This window comes from Echeneis naucrates, chromosome 9, assembly GCF_900963305.1.
Source record: "Echeneis naucrates chromosome 9, fEcheNa1.1, whole genome shotgun sequence".
In the NCBI taxonomy this organism is placed as follows: domain Eukaryota; kingdom Metazoa; phylum Chordata; class Actinopteri; order Carangiformes; family Echeneidae; genus Echeneis; species Echeneis naucrates.
The window spans coordinates 13,912,308-13,939,321 of record NC_042519.1 but is presented as its reverse complement, the minus strand read 5'-3'; the positions used below and the strand labels follow the sequence as shown (position 1 = coordinate 13,939,321).

Here is a 27,014-nt window from a genome sequence, read left to right as displayed (position 1 = left end):
CTGGGATTATGGACTACGCTATCTATTAACATAATTAGGATGTGGCACTATATTATTGCCTCTTAATTGTACTATAGAAGCCATGGTTACTATGGACAGTTTGAAAAAGTCAACATTAGTTTGGCCTCCCAATAATATAAAAGCCATTCCTCATATTTGAGTTCTTTGATTTCACCAGCTGATTAGTGGATGAGTCCTCGTGTTTGACTGTGAGTGGATGAAGGCAACATCTGAACCGACACCAACAACAGGATATTGCTCTGCAAGCCAATAACAGCTGAAACAAACAAACAGATGGAAGCTGCTGCCAGGTGCTGTGTCAGACTAAGACCTATGATATAAGCCCCCCCCCCAACTGCAGCATGGGACACACCCAATAGCTATTCATGCCATATACTGATCATGAGGGAGACAGACATGAATTTGTATGCAAAGCTCCCATGATTAGCTAAGCGTTTGTGTGTGCGCGTGCCTCTGTCTGTATGTTGAGGGTGGAGATGGGGAGGGGTCTGCAAGTGATTGCATGCGCGTCGTTGAGCTGCTGGGCAAATTAAGCCATCACATTGAAAAATATACCGCAATCGTTCAAAACTTGTAATGGAAGGAAATGTTTCTCACATGATGACAGGACTATGAGGGCCTTCTAACGTCCTGTGACTCTCTGAAGTCACTTCACATAATTTACCACACGTCAGATAAGACTAGAGATGATAATTGAAGGTGACCTCAATTTAAGAAAAGTCCAGTTTGCAGACCATTGCTTCATGTAAAGAGGAGACTATTTCTGTGCTGCTACCAAAAGATGGAGAACATGTGCTGATTCAAGGGGAGAGAAAAGAGCAAGTGCATGTGTGACAGGGTGAGTGCAATGAGTGCAATGATTGTGGCTCCATTATGACTTGTGCTGTTGGCTCTGTCTCTCGTATATGACCTCTCAGAATTGGGCCACCCGTCTCTCTAGCTTTTCTACCTGTTTGATTTTACCTTTCTTTAATTTAGCAACATATCAGTCTTTCTGCCCTCACTCATCAGCCTCCTCTCCACATGCTCCTTTTTCTTCCTGATTAGCCACAACCTTTATTTTATTGCACAGGTTTTCAGGTTTAAATCTGATATTGTTTTCCTCTCTAAAGACATTTAAGATGTTACAGATAGCTAATGAAGCAATTACACATGGCAGACTTGTCGCCTCCATATAAAAGAGCAGTGGAGCCTTGCATGCCTGTCGAAGTGTATAGAGAAAGGTATAGGCTCTCTTGTATGAGGGTAATGGAGCAGAAAGCCAATTTCTACCACAGTGCAGCAGTAATAATTATGACCGATCTCAGGTGTCTCCCATTATCCTTATCACTAGACAACTGCATGCATATGTGCTAAGTATGATTGGATTTAAAACCATGACAAGGGACTGAGCATTGACAAAGTTGACAGCACATTGGAGAGAAGTGGAAGATTTACAAAATGACAGGCAGGATAGAGGCTGAGAAAGACGAGGAGGGAAGTGAGCTGGGGAAATGGTGAGAGGATCTCGGAAGAATAACTTAATTAAGGTAAAATAGGAGAACAAAAAAAAAAAAAAAAAAACTGTGGTTGTCATTAATGAGACTCAGCAGGGATAAGAAAAGGCTGAAAGAGGAGAGAGAACAGTCACAAACGGGGCATAGAAAGGTTAAAGGGTATCCTCAACAGAATGTCGACTTAATACTGTAATTGGAGGATTATGCATACAGTTAATGGTATGATCACCCACACACACTTTCCACATGTCAGTATCCCACTAGCTCAGTGGTTACATTGTATTTGGTTCTTTGGAGCATGTCATTTATAATTCATAAATTTTGCTTATTGAAGCATCAAATAGGTTCTCTATATAAATGCATAGGGATGCACTCATTATCATGATTTTTGTAAGACTTATCAGTGTCCTTAAAGCAGTCGCATACAAGACAAATACATTTGGCCTCGTACGGAATGAAAGTTTATGCAAACAACACAGATGATGTGAGCAGAGATGGAGGTGATGGTGATCAATAATTTATGTGGAAAAATAACCAATGCTAATTTAATCTGGTTTAAAAGGAACACGTTTCCTCTAAGAAAGATCATTGTCAGGGCAATCCTCTGTGTCCATAAGCATGAAGAAACAGACTGACTCCTGAGTAAAGACTAAATAATGGAATAAATATCGGTCCAAGAAAGGTTTGCAAGCTCTAACAATCAAATATTTAGTTGATAAGCTTTCAACTGCATTATGTGACTTAGTTAATGTTACATACAGGTTCTTGTCCAAACATTGAAACAGACAAAAAAGGCAGAAGGAACATGAGTCAATGCGAAGAATGGAGTAGCACGAAGTAGAGCAAACACCTACAATAAATCCAAACAATCTATAGATCTATACATTTTTTCCTAAAAATTCAAAAATATCTCAAATATCCCAAAATGGCAACTATATAGTCACATAATGCAGTTGAAAGCTTATCAACTAAATATTTGATTGTTCCTCATGCCTTCAAACCTTTAAACCAGATTCACGTCAAAATTGGGTTCATCCTTTTCCTTTCCTATACCTCCACTTCACATTGGTTCAGAGCGATTTAAATAATCCTCCTGACAACAAATACACAAACCAACTAGAATGATGCTCAGTAGACTGGATGCTTCCACCAAGACAGTTTTCTTCTGCAATGTCTGAATTATTATTTGGATCCATCCACACCAAATTCTGCAAGGTCATATACCTTAACAGTGCAATGTATGTAATATATAAAACAAGGTCTATACATTATTTATGTCAAAATGTCTCAAATTCCACCAACAGACAGTGTTAAGAAAACTGATAAACTCTGGGATTGAAAGCAACATGCATGCTACATCTTTCCACCAAGTGTAATGTATTTTATGTAATCCTGCTCAAAAACAAGAAAAAAAAAAAAAAAACACACCAACAGAACCAATTACCTCCCTGGGAGTGCAAATCACTGCAAAACACTGAACCCTTTAGTCAACAGCCTCTTACTCAGGTTCTGAGAGATACTTAAGGTGGGACATGAGGTAGCAGTCTGTTCTACCGGTGAACGCCCTATGAAGGGTTCAGCAACCTATAGCAGGGACATCTGTGTCTAAATCATCTTCAATAAAAAATACATTTACTGCTTTGACCCAGCCTCTGCTCCCTCTGCCTGGTAGCACCCATGTCATGTAGGCCCTGTTCTGACAGCAGCAGGTTTTCTGAATGCCACCCAACTCCCTCCCACCTCTCTCACGCCAAAATTTTCTGCCTTTCTTCCTCTGGCGCAACTGCATTAAAGGCATAAAATTAAAGGACATTAATCGCCACTGATTGCTTTTGTTGTATAGTATCAATATCTATCAAGCATTAGTTACTCTTTTTATTGCTGATAATACTAGTGTTTGATAGGACATAAGACATTGACCAATAACTTCTAATCTAATTTACATGTTTGCAGATGAGTACAGGTTACACTGAAGAAGAACAGTCACATTGAAAAAGCTGCTCTGAAGAGTAATACACTAAGGTGAGCTTTGTTTTCTAAAAAAATAAACCATATGCAAATATTTAAAGTTCTAAAGTTCAGTATTTCTAGCTGAAGCTTTCTTTGATTTTCTCTTTTTTTCATCATATCACATTCTAAGGCACTGTATCCGAGGATACTTCCAAGGACACACGCACACACCCCCACCTCCTCCCCCTTGGTGTCCTTTCAAGGAAGAACCACATTCCTCCACTGATTGATTCAGTGTAATCAACCTGTGAATTAAGTGTTGTCACTCAAGCCATCACTACAAAAGGGAACATGTTAACTTGAGGTGAATGACACAGGGTTACTTTCCATAATCATCAGTTTCCATCATGATACCTTTAATCTATCTTTTCATTATCATGCTGCTGGGAAATATAGAGGAAACAAATTCACAGCCTTGTCCATTACAATAACAAAAAAAAAAGAAACAAGCCTCCATTTAAATCAGACTAAGCAGGTTTTTCTGTAACAGCCTTACAGTTAAGTGTAAGCAGTCAAAAATCTGAGATGGTTCACGTTTTGTTCTCTGCTAGTAGGGTTAGGGTTTTTTAAATTTTACTCTATTTATGTATTGTACTAGCATACGGGGTCAACCGGCCATGCCATGTTTTTCTTGCTGGTTAAAATACCCCATATGAACACCTTTTTAATGCGCTCCTCATCATTTGGAAAGCAATGATTCAGCTACAAGCCAATACAATATACTGGCACTGAGAGGAATATCAACCTCTCTTAAGTCACTGGATGCTAGCATGAATCTAATTGAATCCCAACGACGGACCAACAAATGCTCTGAGTATTAAGGGGTTTGTGGCAGGAGTACTGTATAACAAGTGCCATAATTCCCTCAGAAGTAATTACGCCTTGTGATTAGGGAATTGTGCCTTAATGTAATTATGCTGTGCTTTAAAGATTAATTTTGCCTGTAATGGCATGCTGCATTATGATGATGTTTTACCGCATTATCCATAATCGCAGTTCACTATCTAAACTGTTATCTTATAGGAGTTCCCTCTGGTATGAAGGACAGACAAAGTGTGTGTTTTATTTTTCTGTATGAGCCACACCTTGAAGTGAGTTGGCAGCTTCGAAGCTTTGTGAATAAGACAAGCAGACTAAAAATTTCTTCCTAAGAACTAAAGAAAAATAGAATTTATACAAGACTGAACACGTTTTACAGACACCTACTCAACTGTGCCTGGAGATGTACACATTCAATAAGCTACACAAAGTCAAATGAATGCATATTAGCGTATATACACACATGCGCGCACACCATAATCAATAAATAAACAGTCCATTTCTTATGAATGTGTGTGTAGGTGCCTTTGAAGGGAATGAATGGGCCTCTTTACAGTCATTATGCATGTGTCATAACTAAATACCACTTGAAAATACTTGTCATTAATCCAATTAAAACCAAGCTTTATATTGGGGAGGTTACTGGGCTAAAGTTCGATCCTAATAGTGCACATGGAAAGAAGCATATAACCTCAAAAAAAAACAACAAAGGAAAAGCTTGTGAAATTAAATAGATTAAAAACTGTAAAACTAATATAACCGTTTCTTCTGTAAACATTTTTTGAAAAAAAAAAACAAAAAACAAACAAAAAAAACCCACAAAAACCAATCCCGCTTAGAAGAAATAAATACACAAAGGTAACTCAGTGGTGGCAGCCACAAGGAAGGAAATGTCAGAATAAATATGAGATGAAAATAATGCTGTTGCACTGAAATTCCCTTGTAATCCCAGAATGATGTAAATCCGCATTAGGTGTATGAGAATAATTCGCCCTCAGCCCACACCAGCGTACCACACAGGGGTTCAGTCTTAGCTACTTACCCGACTAACTCCTCGACCCCTGTCCTCTCCATAATTGGTTCCCAAGATTTCAAAGAAGATGTTGGGGTTCGTGCCATTGTCTGTGAACTCCAGGAAACTTGTGAGGCCACTCACGCCAAACTGCAAGAATAAACAGGAATGTTTTAATTTCACTGATTGTGAAATCTTCAATCTTCCCAAGACATAAGAAATTAGGGGAAGAGCAAATATGAAATGTCTAATAACTACCAGTTCAGTGAAATAACAGTGCCATTGGAAAAACATATTCCTAAGTGAAGCCAGAGTTTTAGATACAGAAACACACACACTGAGACATGATGTCAGTCCACAGCCTTTGCCCTGCCCCCCAGTAGTGTAACCTGTCAATAAAAGTGACACCACCGCTGCTTCAGGGAGGCGTAGTGTCATCATGTGGTGTTATCATCCTTAATAAGAGTCACACTCTCTATGTGTGTGTGTGTGTGTGTGTGTGTGTGTGTGTGTGTGTGTGTGTGTGTGTGTGTGTAAGTGTCTGAAAAAAAATGGGATGGAATTATCACCATCATGAAAGCAGTTTTAATAGGCTATATTCATTTAGGTAGGCAGACCTTGTAAACTATACGGCATGGGTTATAAATGATGTTAATACAGTATATGGTCAATTACCATTTAACTAAATTGATACACAAGAGTATTACTGACTCAGTCATTTTATTTCCCTGGGATGACACACACATGCACACGCAATGCAAATACAGCTATCAGCCTGACCTACCCCTAAAATTATCAACAGACAAAAAACTATTCATGCCTAATCTTGACTTCACATCACACTTTATGGCCAACCTTAAAGAGGTTCTAATAAATGATGTCTGCCTCATTGATAAGGTAGACTGATGTTTTGGATTTTCTTAAAATTGATACAAAAGTCTGTATTTTTAAAAGTAATAAGTCTGGAAAAATACATCTTAGACCCATGGAGTCCTACTAAAGACAGTGGGCACCATTAAAAGTGGTCAATACAAGTTTTAAAAAAGCCCTAAATTGTTCAGGCCTAAACCTCAAGGACTTTTTAGGGTCCTTGAGACTGAGGCTAAGGCTGCCAGTGAGAGAGCAGTCACATGTAGTCTACTAACAGGTCAAACACAGTCACACACTATAAATGCTACTGAACTTCTCTGGAGACCAGTGCAATAGCATTTAACTACTGTATTTTATTCCTAGCTCGGAGTTTGCCAGTGAGCTCATCATTAAAAGCTGTAAATTAGTATTTATCATCACCATAATGGCCTGGCATACCAAAATGCTGATTAACTTCACGGGCACCCACAGTAAGTAAAGCACACTGCTGATGCACTGGAAACTGGAAATGATGCCAGACTGTTGAACTCAACTCTTTTACTGCTGAGGGCTCTTTAACACAGCTCTGTTGAGACAACCATCAGGGTTGGTTTAACAGCCAGGGCTGGCTGACGAAACTGTTGCCAAACCCCAACCTGATCTCAAGGTGAAATGAAGAGATAGATATGAAAGCCATTGCACTGCATTTATTATTGTCTGACAGTAATCCTAAATTAGCATTTCACTTGGCTTCATCATTCAGTCAAACTGCCATCCCTGGAGTTTTTTTTTTTTATTGATATCAAAACAGAAGGCATTGATCCAATTGGATTTAACAGTGATGAAAGTGTTGCCAAACCCAAGGCTAAACACAGGGTGAAATGCAGAGATTCATAAAATTACGGGTGAAGGATGAAAACTTAAGTCTCCCAAAAGTCAACTGTTGAGGGATGGAGGAAAACTTGCCGATTGGCACTTGTTCTTCAAAATGGTATACAACCCTTGGAATTCATCAGCATTTGGGTTATAAAGTCTATGGTGTGAAGAGAGGAACTCGGAAACTTTCTCTTGAAATAATTAAAAAAAAAAAAAAAACTTGATTTCCATGAGACAGGAAAGATATAAAAATGGTAGACTTATTTAGAGAAGCCTCTGTTGTCATTCTTCATCCCTGCAGGGGATTTTAGTTATACGAGATGGAAATGCATAAATGAATTTCGCAGTGAACGTATCTTACTGTTTCAACTAGAGTGCCTCTGCCAAGGAACAATATTGCCTGGTCTCCACAATTTTATGTAATGAGCACAATGTCTTGAAATGGAAATACATGGCCTCCAAATGAAGTGAGAGAAATGCTTTATCCAAGTGCTAAAAGATACACATGAGACATCTATAAATAGGAAGGAATCTGAACTTGTACTTGTATGTTTTAGTTGTGTTAGTGGATGGGCATATGCTTTCAATTGTTGTGATTGAGCTGCAGCTCCAAACCAACTTCAAGTCTTGTAAGATATACTAAGACTACTTCTTATCATCACTTTTTTTCCCCCCCATGTATTTTGGAGCTATTTTCAAACTGGCATGCAAAAACCTAGAAGCTCTACACAGCATTACAGTGCTGCAGGAGACTGATGAAACAGATGGACAATCCACAAACTGAGATTAGATATTTCTGACTTTTGGTAACTGAGTTATCAATAACATTCAAAGCAAATCAGAGCGTAGCAGGAAGATTCAACTGTGAACTCTATATGAAATGGTGGATAGTGTGAATCAGACTTAATATTTGTTTTCCTTCTTTTCCTAAGCTGGCTCCTTCTTTTCCTAGTCTTCTGGTCTGATAACAGTCAAATATACTTATAGTGATCACAGTTACAATAATTGATGCCTTGTATGGCGGAAAAAGCTGAGGAGAGCTAGATTTCTATCCAATTATGCATTTTGACCTGGACAGACATGATCACTATCAGTAGTTTCCACCATTTAAGAACCACTGAGATGATTTATACTGTTTGTTAAGCCTTAAATATTATATACAAGTTTTAATTTTAGTGTCTATCTGTGAATTGAAGAAAACTATGGGAGAAAATGAAGAGAGGTATGTTCCAGTGTTCTGGTCTTTCATAAATATCACTACTTTCTTGTAGGTCACCAGGTTACATGGCTGTAAAGTTTAGCGTAAAAAAAAATAATAATTATGTGCTTGTTTATCTGCATTTCCATACCTTTTTGACAGTATCCAGCATGCTCTTTCCTCCCTGCCATGGTTTGGAGTTCTTCCTGATACAGCTCAGACTGGCCATGCTGTGCCACTTCCTATCCTCCAATTTTCTGTGAAAGGTGTTGGCCAGCAGCAGCACAGTATCATAGATGTACCGGTTGGTGATCTACAGAGAAAGAAATGTGTAAAGGCAGACAGAGGGAACAAAATTATTTGAGAGCAGGCATTTTACCTTTCCCAGCAAATAATAAGCAGAACAAAAAACAAGCCAAACTTTAATGATGATATACCACCAACGTTAAATGCTTCACTTACTTTCTTTAAGGATGGCATGAATGGGACCTTGGCAGCACAGAATGAGGTACAGGCAGGAGTGAGAAAGGAGTTTATTCAGTCTGTGATCAATTGCTGTGCGATCTACTGAGCCTCGTCTCCATGTTAATGAGAATATAATAAACACACCGACTGAAAACGGCATGATTCAATGCCTACACATGAATGCACATGCAGATGACTTATACTCACTTTCATTGACACATATACAAGCACAATGTTATAGAAGCAAAAACCAATAGTTCTGTAACGATGCCTATCATATAAAAAAGATGTATGGCCAGCAGTCACTGGCACTCATGGACACACGCGCACGCGTTGAATATTGTGGTGTATTAATAAGAATCCCAGTCAACAATAAAGGCTGTCCTGCATCTTTATGTACTTTGTTGCAGCTCAGCTAAAAACGGTAATTTATCCAATAAAGGGAGAAAAATAAATAAATGAATTAATTAAATAAAAAAAAAACAGCAAAGAGAGGTAACATGCCTTATCATGATGCAGAGAGATAAATGTCAAGAATGCATTTCATCTTATAACATAGTGCTGAAAGGCTGGCTAAGTTAAGAAGCAGTCATGTTAACGTAAAGTGGAAAATATCCACCCAGATTACTTCTTTCCAGATTTGAGTTTTCAAAGAATAGCTCTGTAAATGCTACCTTATTCTCTTTGACTTTAGACTTGTTCACTGGTTAGTTATTTAAAGGTAGATATAGGAAACATCACATGACCTTTCTTTATTTATGGGATTTGTGCTGACTAATGGGTAATTTTTGTATTAGTAATGCTTTCATGCACAGTCATAACTCCACCCCTCACCCCAGCAACATTTCAAAGAGACATGTATCTGACGTTACTGTCGGACCAGCAGGGGCATTCAGGACATGTGGATGATTTACAGCATTGCTTCTGGAGAGTTTTATTTGTTCGGTTTATCACTATTGTTCCAATGCCTCGTACTAAAACCAAAGTAGAGAAACAGCTGTGCCAAGATTCTATGCCTTACAAAATGCTGAAAAGTACATTGTTCTAATAACATTTCAAATACTTTCTGACAGTCAGACAGGCCAAGAAAACAAGAAAAATACTGTCAGGTTTATTCTACATCTAACTTTTTCTCTCTCTTACTTGTGAACCATCTTGACTCACAGTTTTGTCTTAGTCTTTCACTTTCTGTCTTTGTCTGATGATCGTTCTTTTTCTCCATCTCTGGGCCTATTGCTTTTTCTCTGAAAATTAAAGTGAAACTGCTCCTCAATAGCAAGCCTGAATGATCGGTGAGTTCTGCACTCCAAGCGAGCATTATATGAGTGTGTGTGTGCATGCTTGTGTGGTCAGCCTGAGTTGATGTGCTTCAGTGCAGTGTGAAATTGGGCTTCTGGGCCACTCTCCGACCGCTGAGCTGATCTGCTTCCTCCGTCTCCTCTCTCTTTCTGTCTTTCTCCCCCATCCCTCGCTTGATCTCTCTCACCAATTCAACCACTCAACCCCCCCACGTTACAACACAGACCCACAAAAACCCACACATGCACACATAAAAAACAGGATGTCAAAATGACCATGCGCAAAGTGTGTTTCAACTGCATCTGCACATTAGTTGTTACTCTCACTCTCTTTTTCAGAAACACAAAAGCACTTTGTCCTTGACTGAAATTAGTAAGTCACACACACACACGCCTACCCAGCGCCCTCCACACTAGAATGAACACATATGACAGGACTCCACACACACACACAAACACACACACACACACACACACATATATGGTTGAAAGTTGACAATGGGACTGTGTAAGAACTTAAAAGCAAAATATCCACATCAACATTATTACCACATTTTCAATGTATTTCCAACTTCCATCAAAAATGTTCCCCCAGGGTCTTGTGCCTCCACATAAATCAGCAGCACATTAATTCAATTTCATATTTTTGTCTTGACACATAAATAAGTGTGTGTTCTCTCTTCTCTAGTCTATTTGATGGGAGCTTGATGACTCACATACCCACAAAAAAGGATAATAATTGCATACATATTGCCACCCTCAGGGATGTATTAAAAAAATAAATAAAATAAAGATAAGGAAATATGAAAGCGGGGGGAAAAAAAAAAAATCTGTCACTGTGTTTTCTATGACCATACTAGAATATGAATTGTGTGCTCTTTGACAAACACATACAAGGGTGTGAACCAACCTTTCAACCTTTCCCAAAATGATTAATGTTCCAGGTTAAAAAGCTCAGAGGTGCATGCTCTGACAATATCAAATCAGGCAGTCTGGTGTGATGGGAGTTTTTGTGGAACAGTAGATATGCTGAAATGTCAAACTAAAACAATGAGACCCGTTTTAATAGACATAAGTAGAGCACCAGAGCAGTTTTTAAATACTTAATCACTTGAGTAAAGGATTTGAGCTTTGAAAATTTGGGGGCTACAAACGAACTGTTATAAGAAAATCTTAAATTTGATAGCAATAGAAATACTTGTGCTACGATACTATGATACGTGCAGCATTCCAGTACCTCTAAATACATGATGGGTTTATCCCCAATATCACAATGAGATATTCACTGGAAACGAATCCCGATGCAAATAAAGATTAATTGGAGTTACAGAATTCAAATGAGACCTCTCCAAGTCAATTAGAATGATGCGCTATACTGTGGATCTGTTTCCTCTTAAGGCAACATTGCCTGATAATGAAATGGCAGAATGTATTCCCACTGGACCTCTGCTTTGAGCACAGGAAATAACTGAACCTAATTTTATGATGTCTCGCTCATGAAATTTATTTTCTTTTTCTGATCGTTGCTCCAGTTAATTAAGCTGTTAAGACAGTGTCAAAGAGCAGGACGACTCCCCACAGCAAATTTTGTTAATCAGCTATCACTGATTTTTATTTTTTAGCTATAGTTCTTTGGTGACAACTAAAATCTTTAGTACATTGTGAATGTGCACTAGAAAAGAAACATCTTCATTCAACTGAAGAATATATGAATCTAAAATAGAGAAATTTGATGTCATAGTCTATTTATTTATTTATTTATTTATTTATTTTCGTCAAGAACAATTTGCAATCAAATCAACTCTGACACTGAACTAATGAATGGGTATAATTGCTGCTCCTTAAACGTGAACTAATACTTACCTCCCTCAGTTTTACAACCTTCTTTATTCCTTAGCCTACTGTTTATAATCGGAAAAAATCCTTTGGCACGCCACTCTCTCATTATCCACTAAGTACACACATAAAACAAACAAACGTTTGTTGCTGAATCAGTTAGTTTCAGTATGACTATTAGGCTTGTACTGAACATAAAACTAGTATCTCTATTGAATTTGTAGAAAATCACTGAGTTGGACAAATCACCAAACCAACTCACCTCTAGCTGCTGAGCCTTGGGGTTTTTGGGGTCACAGAGGGAAGTGTTAATACGATGGTTGTGTTTGACGCAGCGTTGAGTTGTGTTTTGTGGCATGGGGAACGTCTGCCGCACCAGCGTTAGCCGACCGATCGACTTCATAACCAACTCCTGCAAGTCATAGTCAGAGATTTCCTGAGAGGGTGAAAATGAGAGGAGGGGGCACATATGGAAGAATGATGGAGAAAGCGAGGGAGACAAAAATGAGAAAACAATACCACCAAGTCCATCATGTCATTTCAGGGTGCAGAAGAGCTGACCTGTAAAATCATTTATTTATTTATTTATTATTATTATTATTATTTTTTTTTTTTTTACACACACAAAAAACTAATAATAATAATGCAGTCAAAAACTAAAAGTTCGTGTGCTTTTCATTCATATTTATGTCCAAAAGAGTCAGTGGACTGTATCTAATAGTTTAGATCTTCTTTCATATGCTCTAACTTCCCCATTATCATCAAACTGAGCAGTGAAACCCAAGAGTCAACATCATTGTAAAAGCATAATTTGATTTTAAAGGTCCATGTCAGCAGAAAAGGGGTGGTGCAGGGAAGGGTAAAATATGTCTACGTGTTTGCCTGAGTGCATGCGCACTTGTGTGTCCATGTGGTGTATGTACATGTGTGTTTGCAAGCACTTTGCATGTCCTTGCAAAACCTTGGGGGAAGAATCATTGCTAATTTTAGCCCTTGGACAAAATCTCTTTCCCCTATGGCTCTCCATCCATCCTCCACATTTTCAGAGGGTCATGTGGTGACAAGATGAGAGCTGACGTTTATCGTCCCTGGCGGAGGTAACACTGCCGCCAACCGAGACAGCCTTTGCTGTCTTTGTCTGTGTACTCAGCGACTGTCAGTGGTGGTGTGTGATGGAGTGTCTTATGTGCACATTTGAGTTTTAAGTGTAAATCTGTGTGCTTACATGCATATGCTCTCACTGAGATTGATTTAAGCCTTTTGATCAGGCAAAAAGACCCTTGTGATTCCTTTTAATTTGCACATTACAGCCTAGCTGTCAGGATGGAGGGGCCTGGAGACTATGCACATAAACAAGCTATCACACACAGTTCACATTAGTGACAGGTAATGTAGTTACCACCACTTCATTCACTCATCTCAATGAATTTTCAAAAAATTTAATTAACATTCATTCATTCATTCATTCATTCATTCATTCATTCAAGACCTGTGACTCCTCACGGGATATGATTAATAGTCACTACGTCCCTATGCAGGCTTCATCTATATGATTGTACACATCAGCATTAGGATATTGTACAACCATAACTCAAATGGACAAATATAGATCTACATTTACTAATTTGGTGGATGCCTTTGTCCAAAGCAACTTACAAATGAGGAAAATCAGTTAAGCAAGTGACTTCTATTTAATCAAAGCATTGAAATTGAATAATTAAGACAAAGAAATGGCACAACAAGTGCAGACCACTGAATATGATGTGAAATTAAATTAATGCTCATGGGAAAATTTTTAAGAGCTCAATGGGCACTTACAGTTCATATCATAGATAGGAGTTTTATTTTATGTATTTTTCTCATTTATGACACCATCTAAGAATGCAGTGTATGAACAGAGATCCTAGGTCTATAATTACTCTATACTATTTAAAAGGAAAAACCTGTAAAAAAGTATTGATACAAAAAATTTTATTCAACAGTTTTAACCTTGTATGAATAGCCTGTGCTAAGAAGTATTTACTAAATAGTCTGAGTAAGGAATCTATTTACTGGCTTTTGAGAGTAAAACGTGGCAAAAATCCAAAACAGTTGCCTACATAAAAACGCAAATTACAAAGCCAACAAAAAAATATGCACAACAGCGAAAAAACTTTGGTTTAAAATTGCTAAAAAGGCAGATCTGTGGGCCAAAAGAGAATTAAGATTCACAGCGGGCAGTCAAGGGCATGCAAAGACACATCGGCAGGCAAGAATTATCCAGAGTCCCTCACTCAAAGGCTCAGACTCAAAAAAAAAAAAAAAAAAAAAAAAAAAAAAAAAAAAAAGAGGCACCAATGCAGAGGCATTCTCTCTCACACACACAGACAGAACGACAGACAGACAGGAAATTGAAAGGAGAAGATCATTTTAGATTTGTCCTCTTAACAGGTGTTTGTCTCGCTGGGGACAGACTTCACACAGAATGACTTTCAGTGGTGCCGTGCTCTGAAAGCGATTAGCCTTTTAACAACTGAGACTAAATGAATGTGACGCATACATACAGTGACATAAGGGAACCTAGCAAATCACGCATGTTCTCACACACTGTGTACCACCACACATGGGTCACAGGAGGTACAGTACTCATGCAGAGTTGACATCCATATTAAAGTATTCTTTTTCCAACCCCAAAATTTTGTTTTCATGGGTCTCCTCTAACAGAACATTAGAATAAGTGCAAAATATTACATAATATTAATAATCCTCTGAACTCTCCATTAGCATGAAGATTTTAATCTTGTACATTTTGCGTCATAAAAATAAAAAGAAAATATATTAAATATGTCTAGTCCTTAATAAGATTGACTGCCTTGTAATGGGCTTGAGAAAATGATTTGGGAAATATCACGCACTCTAAATCCTGGCAAGTATCCACCTTGGTTTAAAAGACTTAATTCAGCCCTAAACAACACCTGAACACAAATAGTATCATTATTAATCCTCATATCTCATTTATAAAAATCCTCAGTCCTTCAAGCTGAACATTCCAAAACATTAAAAAAATTGTTTGGCCCTGAAGATATTTTAATGCATCACCAAATTCTGTGTCCAACAACCTGAAACCAAAAGCTTTGGGTCACCTGAGGTCACCAGAACACCTTGCAGCTCATATCTGGCATGAATCATGAGTTGTTTACTCCTTGAGCTTGAAGTTTTGGTCTGCAGGCCTCCCCATCAAGCCTTAACCTATGAACTCTCTCTCCTTCCCATCCACACCCAAGAGCACTAAATCCACGTCTTAAGTGTTTTATTTGAAGATGAGACCCAAAAGCAAAAACACATACATCATCCCCATCTTCTTGGCATGTCTACCATGACCCCTATACTTTGTCCTACACATTCTCTTCTCACCCAGTCCCCCTCTCCCCATGAGAAACCAAATCCCACCTTCTCTCTTATCTGTAGATGATTGAGGAAATACAAGCAGTTTTCTTATTTATTGTTTGACCGTTACTCCTCCCACTTCGCTGCACAGCCTTTCAGGTCCTCCCTGTTGACCCTGGTTCCGAAGAACACCTAAACCCCCCCCCCCCCCCCCAAAAAAAAAAAAAATAAATAAACAGTTGAAAGCTGAAACAAACAATATCAACAAATTAAATATTTAGCAAAAAATTGTGTGAAAGACATTTGTAGTGAACATTTAGCTGCTGTTGAAAACCTTTCTGATTAAGATCATTAGGAGGAGAATTTGCTTCGAAAAAGGCGGACAATATCCAACAGGTCCAAAGTGACAATACTAGTCTTAAATGACATAGTCTTACTGGGCCACTTCAAGCTGTGCAGTGTGCACAACTTTAGTAGCTGTAAACAAGACAGTCCTTCAACTTTGCTAAGACTGCTGCCTGAAATCATTTTAACTTTCTATCCACAAAATAAAACATCCACTCACATTTGCAACTAAGCATGGCTGCAAAGTTTCACCAAAACTTTGGTGAGATGAGTGAGTTTTTTTTTCCCAGTAGAGTAACCCAAAACAATCTGGCAGCCGTTTTGGTGGAAGTTTTTACAAATTTCCAGCAATTTTCGTTTCTTGTAAAGTTCACAATTATGAATGTGATCTTAAGAGTGCCAAAGCTCCCCAACTACCTAGCCTGGACACTAAGACCACATGCATAATTATGAACAACTCCATTAGCTATGGCAGAAAAACAAACTACTGACATCAGCTAGCTGAATCTGAATTACTATTGTGGCTCACAGTATCAATTACCTCCCAGACAGTTAAGTGATTCAATTTTGTCATTATTTTACTCTGGAAGTCTGATAATTCAAATTCAGACGATTGTGAGGGATGTTTCTCCTGCTCACTCTATGAGTGACTGACTTGGGATCAGATGTTACGGTGAGGTTATACCTGATACCACACAACAACTGCACTAAATCGCACTGGCCTTGAGACACTCGGGCAGCTCATCCAGACACGGCTATGGATTTCTGCTGAAACTACTGGAGCCAGGGCTGATAAAAGCAGACCTTTGAGGGTCAGTAACAAGTGGCTCAATGTCTCAGAATCAGCACTTGGCCAGATACTATCATGCTTCCTTGTTTATTGTAAATGACCCAATAATGTAGTCACACATCCTTCTCCACCCTCTTCCAGTCTGTGGCCAATTATGGAAAGTTAACTATCAATAGTTTTCAATTTTGCGTATACATCACTATCCTCAGGGGCTGGTATTTGAGAACCGAGGTGACACAGTGCCAGACACTATACTGGTGAATCTGCCATCATCTTTGAATTCAAGCTTCAATAAACAATCCTCAACGCAGCATCATGCAGGTCTCCATCGCTCTTTCTTTAACACAGATTTGCCTTCGTGGGAATAATAAAGTCTGTACCTACAGATGCGATTCAGTCTAAATGAAGCAGCCAAAGGGTTTTATTTAATATCGCCTGCAACTGTAATACAGTGCTTTGAACTGCCCAACATCAAGTACATGCTGCTTTAAGCCATTCAGTTTCTTTATGTGGAGAATTATTAATATATGAATTCCTGTCAATAAAAATGTTTTCTTTCCTTAATTCTACTGATAAAGATGAAGAGAGAGAAATTCCCACATACTCCCTGCAATGACGCTAGCTGGCATGGAGTTCAACAGTGTTGCTCACCTTCTTCTTTAGGATGGAGATTCATCTTGCCGAGTAGGAGGAGCAGAGGCAGCTGATTTCACATAAATATCCTGCTAAACATTTATCTGCTCTCATTAAATGTAGGTTAAAAAAGGAGTGAAATGCAAGCTTATGTGCAGCTCATTTTCCTATGGACATTAAGGTAACAGGTTCATTTCCCCCAGTCACAGGCTAAAGGCTACCCACCTCTCTTTGGGAAAAGCTGGGTCACATACTGACTCCCTTTCCTTTGCCTCTCCTCTCCTCTCCTTTTCATTCTAAAAAACCGATTTAGCTTGAACAGTGAGCAGCACGGCTCTTGTGGTGACTCCCCGTTAAACCAGTACGAACTGATGGCGGGCACCAATAGCCGCGCTCAGCCAGGACTGAACCACTGCATGAAGATACTAGGGGGGTCATTATGGATGTTTACTTTTAGGTCAAAGTGAATATTCATCTTTTACTACTAAAAACGAGTTCAATCATTCCTACATTTCAATATATTATCGAACAATGATGATGGCACACCAATTTGATATTCATTCATACGTATTCTGGGGTTCCCTGTCAGTCACTGGCCTGTAATTGAATTGAATTGAACGGACCCACCCTCACATGGCGCCACCAGACTTTGTATTGACATTTACGTAAATCAACGTCGCCGCCATGTTGATGTAACAGGCTTCCGAACTTGTATGCTTCCGACGCACCTTTTCAGTCTCAGTCTCATGCTGCCAAAACTGGCATTATACTTGTGTCGCCATTAGTGAGCGCACAGTGAGACTTACCAGTGCAAAGACAGACAGCCGGCGCGTTCACGAAGTCTCTCTTCGCATAGCACTTCCCGTGTCGGCACGGTGTAGCTAAAGGAATCGCAGCGGCAGCCAATCACAGGCTGGGAGGGGAGGACGCAGTCTGATTGGCTGTTCAGCATTCAACCATGGTTGTGATGCAAACAAACCCCAAGGTTGTGGGTCCACGGTTGTGGGGCTTGTTTGCATGTTCTCTCTGTGCCCGTGTGGGTTTCCTCCCACTGTCCAAAGACATCATGTTTGGGTGACTCTAAATTGTTCGTAGGTCTGAGTGTGAGTGTGAGTGGTTGTTGGTCTCTGTGTGTCTTTGTGTGTTGGCCGTGTGTTGGCCCTGTGATGGACTGGTGACCTGTCCAGAGTGTAACCTGCCCTCACGCAGAGTGAGCTGGGATTGGCTCCCGCCCCGCACAGCCTGGAAACAGATAAGCGGTAGATGATGAATCAATGTATTTGATGTAACATAATGTTGGAAGCTTGATTGGCTAACGTGAATAACGTTGTTAATACTCTCGGTCAAATTGCATTCAACCAACATTTTGGTTAAATCTATATAAAAGTTTTTAATATTTCACAAATTAATCAATTTGTTGTTAGTTATGTTTTCCCAGAGATAATGAGCTTGAAGACTAAACTCTGATTGGCACAGCTAACACTGTTTCCAATGTAATCAGCCCCCCACCCAAAAAACCTGATTGGGGTATCTGCATTAAATAACTACTTTTTCATTTTACCAAGGTGAATGAGTTCTGTGGATGCCAAGCCAAGATTTAACATGGTGGAGTAGTTCAAAATTAGATCCGGCTAAATATGGAAGTGCATGTCTCCTGTTAAAATGCATAAAATAATTTTCTATTTTCTTTCTTGGAAAACAGAGTTACTGCCAGTTACAGTTCATTACCATTAATGCCAGACTACATATAGACTTTCATTTTTTGTCTCAATTATCATCATTACTTGCACTTTAAATGGGAATAAATCATTGAATATAAAAACCATTTATTGAAATCAGTTTAATGGAAACATTAGTGCCTTTTTATTCAGAAACCACAACTTTCTACATAGACTTGTGTGTGTTAATACAATAGGGCAGACATGCACCTCCCAATATGGCGTGCGTGCTGGTATTGCAGCTTCTGGCCAGCACAGTGCACGTTGCCCATCGAAGGACATGCAGCTCAAGTTAACACATACAGAAAGAGAGTCTTCTTTAAGGACTTGTCTCGCACTTGGGAAGTTGGAAATGTTCCTTTTACACACAAGTGCAGAAAGATGTGACAAAATAAAGGTCCTGCAAAACAACTTATATTTTGGATTTATTATTCGGGGCGAGAAATGTGAGGTGTGAAGTAGTTGATATGTGTGACACTCACACCAAAAGCATGAGACTTGGCAGCTCCGCCTATGACATTTTAGATTTTCCACAATGGATTTTAATAAGTTCCTTTAACTATTTGAGACCATAAAATCCTTAAATTACATTCCAAGACAACACTGTCTACCAAAAATGTTACTGCTTCATAGGAAATGTCTGTATTATGTTCAGAGGCAACATATCATTCTTAATTGATGTCTTACATTTAATAACTGCTGGAGTTCATAGCAGGTGTACAAAGTGCCACATCAGAGAATAATCTGTGGTTAGATTTAGACAACAAAGATAAGAAGCTTTGGTTAGGTTTGAGTAATACCATAGTTTGGGTAAAAGTAAGCATACAAATTTTACCAGTTACTATGAATTTCTCTTTACAAAACCCAACCATGATTTTTACTGCTGAACTACTAAATTCAGTAGTTCTTCAGATATGCATGTTGCAGTGTAAAGATGGGCCCTCTGTGTTTTCACTGACATTCAGTATCAATGTATGTGTGGTTTTCAATACTTGTAAATTAAGATTTTATTCAGATTAAAGAGTTTAATCCGGTCCCAATTACAATCACAGAGAATATATATGCACTGTTGCAGTTTGCTTATATAAAATGTCATCTTCGGGAGACAGAGTTGTCCCAGCATGAAAATCCCCAAAATCTGTTATATGGTTTTCATGGGATATCTTGCAGTTAAATGACACAAAGACTAATCTCGTTGTACCCTGGAGGGACAAAAGGGGAGAAAATAACGGAGAAAAATAATCATGGGGGAAAAAGGTAGAACAGCAACAGGAGAGATCAAGAAAGGTGGCATGACAAAAGGTGAAAGACCGTGAAGAAAAATCAGAATGACGAAGGTCAATGGTTATCCTCCAAACTTAGGCGAGACAGACAGAGAAAATGAGTAGCCATGAGTGCCCATGTCATTTCCTTTCCTCATCGTCATCCTCTCATCCTGAGCAAAAACGAAGAAGATAGGGAGAGGAAGGATGATCAATTATAAACTGTGATCTGCTCTTTGGTGTGGCTGTCTGACTGCTGGCTGTAGATAAAGCAGAGTTATGACAACCATACAGTGCCCCCTCATCCATAATAAACCAAAGGGAGGGAAAGCACTTTCGCACATAAGAACATTCCTTCTCCAAAGAACCAGTACCAGAAGACATTACATATGACAAAATATTGTAGCCACTCATCCATTTTAAATAGTCTGCTGCTCATATGGCCCATCACATGAATATTGTGCCCACATTGGAATCGGAACAATGTGTGACTACATTTCAGCCTTGATAAGCAGAATTAGGATATCATATCATTTTAAAGTTATGCATGAAACTTTTTTTTATTATTTGAAAGCATTTAAGATTTATACTACAGTTAAGAGCAAGAGAGCAATAGATAGGAAGACAGTCCCTCTCTTTCCCACAAGTTTTCTTCTTTCCCCTTCTCCCCATCATTACCCAAGAAATTAGATAGGATCTTCCTTTTTTCCCCCAAAATCTCTTTTCTCTCAGGGTAGCTTGTTTGCATGTAAAAACCACTGCTTTTACTTGCAATCATTAGGGTGAGAGCAGTTGGGGTCACTATCAGCGGCTGACTGTGAACACAGTCCTTCTTTGCATGTCTGCATGCGCAGCTCTACTTCTTTGCTCAAGATCACAGAAACTGCAGTTAAAGCAAATACCCTATATACAGTATGTTTCATAGTAAAATATGGATGAAGGTGCAGCATGTGAACTTTGAGGACATTGCGTAGCATGTGTACACACAGCTCGAGACAAGAGAAATGAGAGTTTAGCCTTTCTGTTTTGCATTTGACCCAGTCTGATCTCCTCCCATCACACTCATTTTGCTCAACTGAGTCTTTCTCTATTTTAAATGACACCACAAACTGTGGCATGAGATTTGCTCATGAAGCAATAGAGCATGAGACAGAGCCTGAGGACATCATGCAAAAACATGAGAGCTGTCAACCCTTTAGTGCAAAGGGGCAGAAGTACTGTATTTGTCAGGATGTTGATACAGTGAGCATAAAGACATGTACTAATTGATTTGACTTAGTTTTAACATCAGCATTTCCAGCTTCTACAGCCATTTAAGAGACTTTTGTTCCTTGAATAAGCCTGGTTACTGTTCTCAGGCTGCTGAGAACCGTTTTTTCATTGAACCAATGATAAGTGATATCCTGTAGCCATAGCCATAAGTCAATGTAATGCTGGAATTTACATTGCATTAGAGGAAATGTTAAGCAGCTAAAACCATCAGTACCCAAACTTCATTCTGTGATTTTGGAAGCGTGAGCTGGCCTTTATTTTATAACCATAAATATCACGATAATACATGTCCATCACAATGGCATTAATGGCAGAGAGAGCTTCTATCTGTTAGACAACACCACTGATTTCTTAAAGGCAGCAGATAGAAGGTATTAGAGGCTACATGCTGTTAGACATACATGCAAACTGTAGACTGTCATGTTAAGCATCTCAGGAAGCTAAGCAAAGAGCAGGTTGCTGCCAAGAATCCTGGAAAGTGTTCGACAATACCAGATGCCTGATGAAATGCAACAAATATGAAGGCAGTTTATTAGACTTCCGAATGTGACCTCAGCCTACCAGGCAGCTGAATATTGATAGACTGCTCCGTAGGCTGCTTGGCTCTACCATCTGGCAAAGAAAGTATTCAAAGACTGCCTGTCAGGAAGAACTTTTTTGTGTGAGTGGCAAGATCTCAAGTGTTACATTTTGGAAAACACATCTATCAAATTTGTGGAGGAAAAACATTTAAGCAGCACGGCAGACGTGAAGCCAGGGACTATACATAATATCTACCCACAGTTATACCTCCAATAACAGGTAGAAATGCTACTATCTTCATTCAAGTACAGGGAGAAGGCAGGAAATGCAAAAAGAATAGCAAGAGTCTGAGCCACTTGGGGGGATTTTGACAATCTTGCTGAATTGTCTCATCCATATCAAATCCGAAAAAATCTATACATTCATATAACAAGACTGACATTCTAAAAGCAAACCTCAGAGTAAAGTAATTATCCCCATCCCAATAGCATTCATGGATTTCATGCATTCTAACTATTGTGTCAAACAGAAATACTGTCTTTGCATCACTTAGCAGGCAATAGGACCACAGAGCTTTGTAGCATTTAGGAGCATTTGAGCATACTTTGATGTTAAACAGACCTATGCTGCGTGTCATTCCCCTCTCTCTCCCTACTTCCTGTCGGCCTCTCTGCCATTCACTATCTCAAGAAAGTAAGGGAAAGCCAAAATGAAAAAGTCTTTTGCTCCAATACGTGATCTGTTTCTATGGTTGTGTTTGTTCTCCAGCTCTTGTGTGCAGGAATGTGTGGCAGCTTGTGCCTCGCAACTTCATTTTAATGCCCAAGGCTACCAAGACATATTAGCTATCAGGATACATAAACATCCAGACATGCACACAAACTTACAAAGGTAGCTGATCTTGCTGGATTCATCAAGGCACGTTTCATGAAGCAAGATCAAAGATGTGATCCGGTTTTCTCTTGGGGCCAGTGGTCAAACTAATCAGTAACTGTGAACGTGGTTAATAGAAAACTCACAGGACAAAAACCGTCCACTCTGAGAAAGCGGTTGTAGGTCTCCTTTGTCATCTATGAAAATGTATTGTTTGTATACAGTGACAGTATCGTAAATAAGTGGTGAGCTGCAGGTGTTTGCTAAAATAAATCTAAATTGTCCTTTGGCATCAACTTGTTTGTTATTGTATTAACTGATGTGAAACAAAAGCAGTAGACACCTTTGGAAGCGCCCCTCTCGCCTTCAAACATCCAGGACACATTAGGGAGGTTCTAGGTCTGAAACCATAAATATTGCCAGGATAGTTGAAACAGTAAGGTGAACAGAAGGAACACCCACTGCAGTATCTCTAAATCATTTCCATTGCACTCACCTCATTAATCAGGATCCAGTGACAATCAAAGGCCACCAGGTTGGTCTCCACCACCTGCAACACAAATCAACAAAGGATTATATGGAGAGTCTTGGAAAAAAAGAAATGAGAAAAATTAGCAGGATCAGGGTTAGGGGGTTAGGGTGAGGGTTTTTCAGTTGTTAATGAAAAAATAACTCCTTATTGTCAGATTTCAGATGTACTTTCCATCTTCCATAATGTGATTTATGGTATCTGAAGAATGGATATTATGGAAATATGAGGCTGACCCCCAGTGTGATACACAGAATAAGTGAGTTGAGAAAACTTGCATTAAAGGTACTGAAGGTATCTGCCAAAAATCTTATCAAGCACACGCAGAAGTGGCAAAACGTGGTTGTGTGTGAACACAACAAAACAACCGTACAAACAAATGTACATTTAACATTAACACTTTCCTCACAAATGGACACATATTAGACAAGTGGTAAATGTTCCTTTGTCCCCATGTCCCCACTTGCATCTCTTAAACACACTCATTCGCTCTCTCTCACGCGCGCACGCGCAAACACACACACACACACACACACACAGTCACAGATAGACTGCATTAGGATAGTGTGTTTCAGCACAGGGAAAAAACAAACCTTTCCCATGAATTGTTAATGCAATTTAAATATTAATATTTGTTAACTCTTAACCAGTAACTGCACGATTGTTAAACACTGCAGCAAGGGCACTTTATTTTAGCTCCCTCTCTGTCTGCTTGTCCAACTGGCTTTGGTCTCCTGGTATCAACAAAGTCTGTCAGTGTCTAGAAGAAGAAGAATCTAACATAATAACCTCACACTCCATCTTAATCATTCTCAGAGACAAGCATGATATTGACATAACTGTACTCATGTTAGATTAATCTTCATCTTATCCCACCTTTCTTCTTGTGTGTCGTTATTTTCCTGTCGCCACAATAAATACATAAGTGAGGCACATGTTAACAGCTGCTGCAGCAAGATGCCTCTGTGACGCAGCTGAAGTGATAACGTTTCATTTATTGGTCTCAGCCTCTGCCAGGAGGGTAACACCGGACCCACCATGGCATCAACTAGAGTAGGGAAAACCAAATTATACATCGCTGAAGAATGTCATGGCAGCAGCATTAATCTTCCCTGAACAGATATTGTGTAGTAAAAAATAGATGATGTCTCACTCTCTGGTTGTTTCTCTTTTCATTCCCAAGGCAAATAGATAAGTCATTTTTTTCCAATGTCTTTCTGTTCATCTCTATCATGTCTCCATTGATTTACCCACATCTCCCTTTATAAAACCCTTTCAAGGCACAGCACTCCATTTACATTATTTATTTTTAAAATAGGAATGAGCGCTCAGTCTTGTTACCATGTTTTTGACTTCCTCCTGTCAGGAACACTTTCTGCCTCTCACTTTTTCTCTCCTATTCTTCCCACCCGCCTGTCGGATTTTGTTTTCTTGTCATTGCCCCTGCTTTACCTCTTATCCAATCATCTCTGCTCTCCCCTAATTGCTCACCTCTCACTCTTGTGACACCTCCTTGTCCCTTTCCCTTTTACTCATGGTGTATAAATACAGTGACATTCGTAAATCATTAGCCATAATTTTCTAAGTGACTATAGCGCTGTGCGCCATAAAACACTTTTTAGCCGTAAACAAAAGGCAACAGCTGGAGAGGGTGACGGAGCATGGCTAATAGTGGTTTAATCTGCCACAGAGTCTCCATAAAACTTCATCATTTTAACACTGACAGCTGCCATAAAATACTCTGGCTACAGCAAACATGGCTGCAACACGGAAGGAAGGAGACTGCAAAATGCAATATTTGTCTTAATTTTTCTTTTCTGTCACCATCTCTGCTCCACTTTGTTCTGTATGGGAACAGCTCATGCCATTTCTCTCTGTATCTGGTGAAGTGCAGAAACAGAAGCAAGAAGCATTAAAAGAGACAGAGTCGGAGCGGGCCGTAGTTCGGCCGACTGTTCTCCACTTCCCTCCCTGTTTGTTTCTCTTGCTGCCCTCTCTCCCCTGGTGCTCATTAAGAATTTAGTAAATAATCACAAGGGATTGGGGCAAATCTTTGACTTTTTAAACAAATGCAAAAAAATGTCTGAAAAATGTTTCAACTTAATATGAGAATGCAATTGTGTATAAATGTAATATAGATTAATATACGTTAATGTGTATTTGCTTGTATGAGGTGCAACTGTGAGTGTTTTCACTCCTCCTATTATGATCTCCCTCTGGCAGCCGTCTGGACAGATGTTTCAAGCTAATTAGTGAAAGGGCAGACTGCTAACACTATAGACAGGACTCCTCCGGGGTTGGAACCGTTCAATACACTTGCTCTCTTACTGACACACACACACACACACACTCAAATCATACAAAACAACAAACACTACAGCTGATGACCAAGCCTACCTTTTTTGTGTGCATGTGTGTGTATTTACCTACACAAGAACGAACTAACTACAACAGCCTTGTTGACGACTCAATGCCAACATTGCAGGTAGGCAGGAGTCACCTGGGCATCATTCCTTTAGTGCTACCACAGAGATCTTTATGACCTCACTGACCAGTACCACAAAAGATTCGTTTCAGCTCAATTCTCATTCTCTGAAGTCAGAAGATCACACACACCAAACACCAGCTCTGTGGGCTGGAACAAATCCAATCACTCAGTGTCAATATAAGTAAGGTTTTTCTCCAAGTCTGAAAGCAGGCAGAGAGAATTAAGAGTGGCCTGCAACATCATACCACTGCGCATCCCAGTCTCGTATCCGCTTCATCGAGTGACCATGATACGGCCAAATGCCATTTTGATCCTCTAATGACCTCAGTCCACCTGTCACTCCTGAAGGAGTTCAACAAAGAGAAAATCGTTGATTCTCGAAAATGGCTGCTGTTGGCTGGCATGCTGAGTCAAAGTCTGCTGCTCACACCGTGGCCTGGTTTGACAAAAGTAGTTTAAACCACATATACACACCTAAATCTTCAGTTGTTCAGATGTGTAGGTAAAGTAGAGAGAAACAATTACAATGATCTTGTTTGTTTTTTATAATATGCCTTATACAATGCAAACACACACAGCATCTTAATGTGTAGGGCTGTTAGCAAGAAAGGGTAAAAAAATATTAAAACAGATATTGCCTAACTGCCACATAAGAGAAGCTTGAAGAGAGAGTGGGCGTTGCTATTGAATAAAGTGCTCCAAATTGAAAATTAGTTGTGTAATTTAATTTCATGCACTATTTGTGATCAAATCAAGCAAATAGCCTACAGCCCACCCTCCAAACTAGGCATATTCCAGCTTCACACTTAACATGCAAGCACAAGCCATGAAAGTAAAGACACATTTAAAAGTTACACATAGACAAACATCCGAAAACACAAGCACACACATTTTTACAGATATATTTCTACCACTGCAGTCCAGAAAGTGCTCCATTATTTTCCCAGAGAAAAGTACTTTTTTGATGTGCTATGTAGCTGTGCATTCACTGACAGACTGACAATGAATGTCATTGTCCTGTTGCATTCAAGGCTTCATTTTGATTACTATGTTTCAGTTGTGTTTCAACGTCTGCATATTTGCAGAGGGGATAAGATATCCATGTCTATGTTGTGAGTTAAGGAAGAATAATTACTGTTATCATCTCAAAATCCTTATTCCTGAATGTGTCAGACAAAGGAAAAATACATAGAACAACTAGGTCTTCAGACAGATGGAGAGAAAGAGCGAAGGGATGTAAGAGGAAGACAGACTGGAGGAAAGAAGACTCTAAATAAAAGGTTTTCTAAATTATCATTCACTAAATGTAACTGTAGCCAATGTGACACTTTTCCTT

General features: G+C 39.2%; 1 protein-coding gene across 1 annotated transcript in view; it reads right to left on the bottom strand.

Moving 5' to 3' along the window:
- grid2 (glutamate receptor, ionotropic, delta 2) overlaps window positions 1–27,014 on the bottom strand; it is a 427,408-nt gene that overhangs the window by 120,104 nt on the left and 280,290 nt on the right. The window contains exons 5-8 of the mRNA XM_029511194.1: window positions 23,158–23,211; window positions 12,143–12,316; window positions 8,433–8,594; window positions 5,389–5,508 (exon numbers count right to left, since the gene is read on the bottom strand). Of these exons, the coding sequence (XP_029367054.1) occupies window positions 5,389–5,508; window positions 8,433–8,594; window positions 12,143–12,316; window positions 23,158–23,211 (510 nt within the window). The remainder of the gene's footprint in view (window positions 1–5,388; window positions 5,509–8,432; window positions 8,595–12,142; window positions 12,317–23,157; window positions 23,212–27,014) is intronic.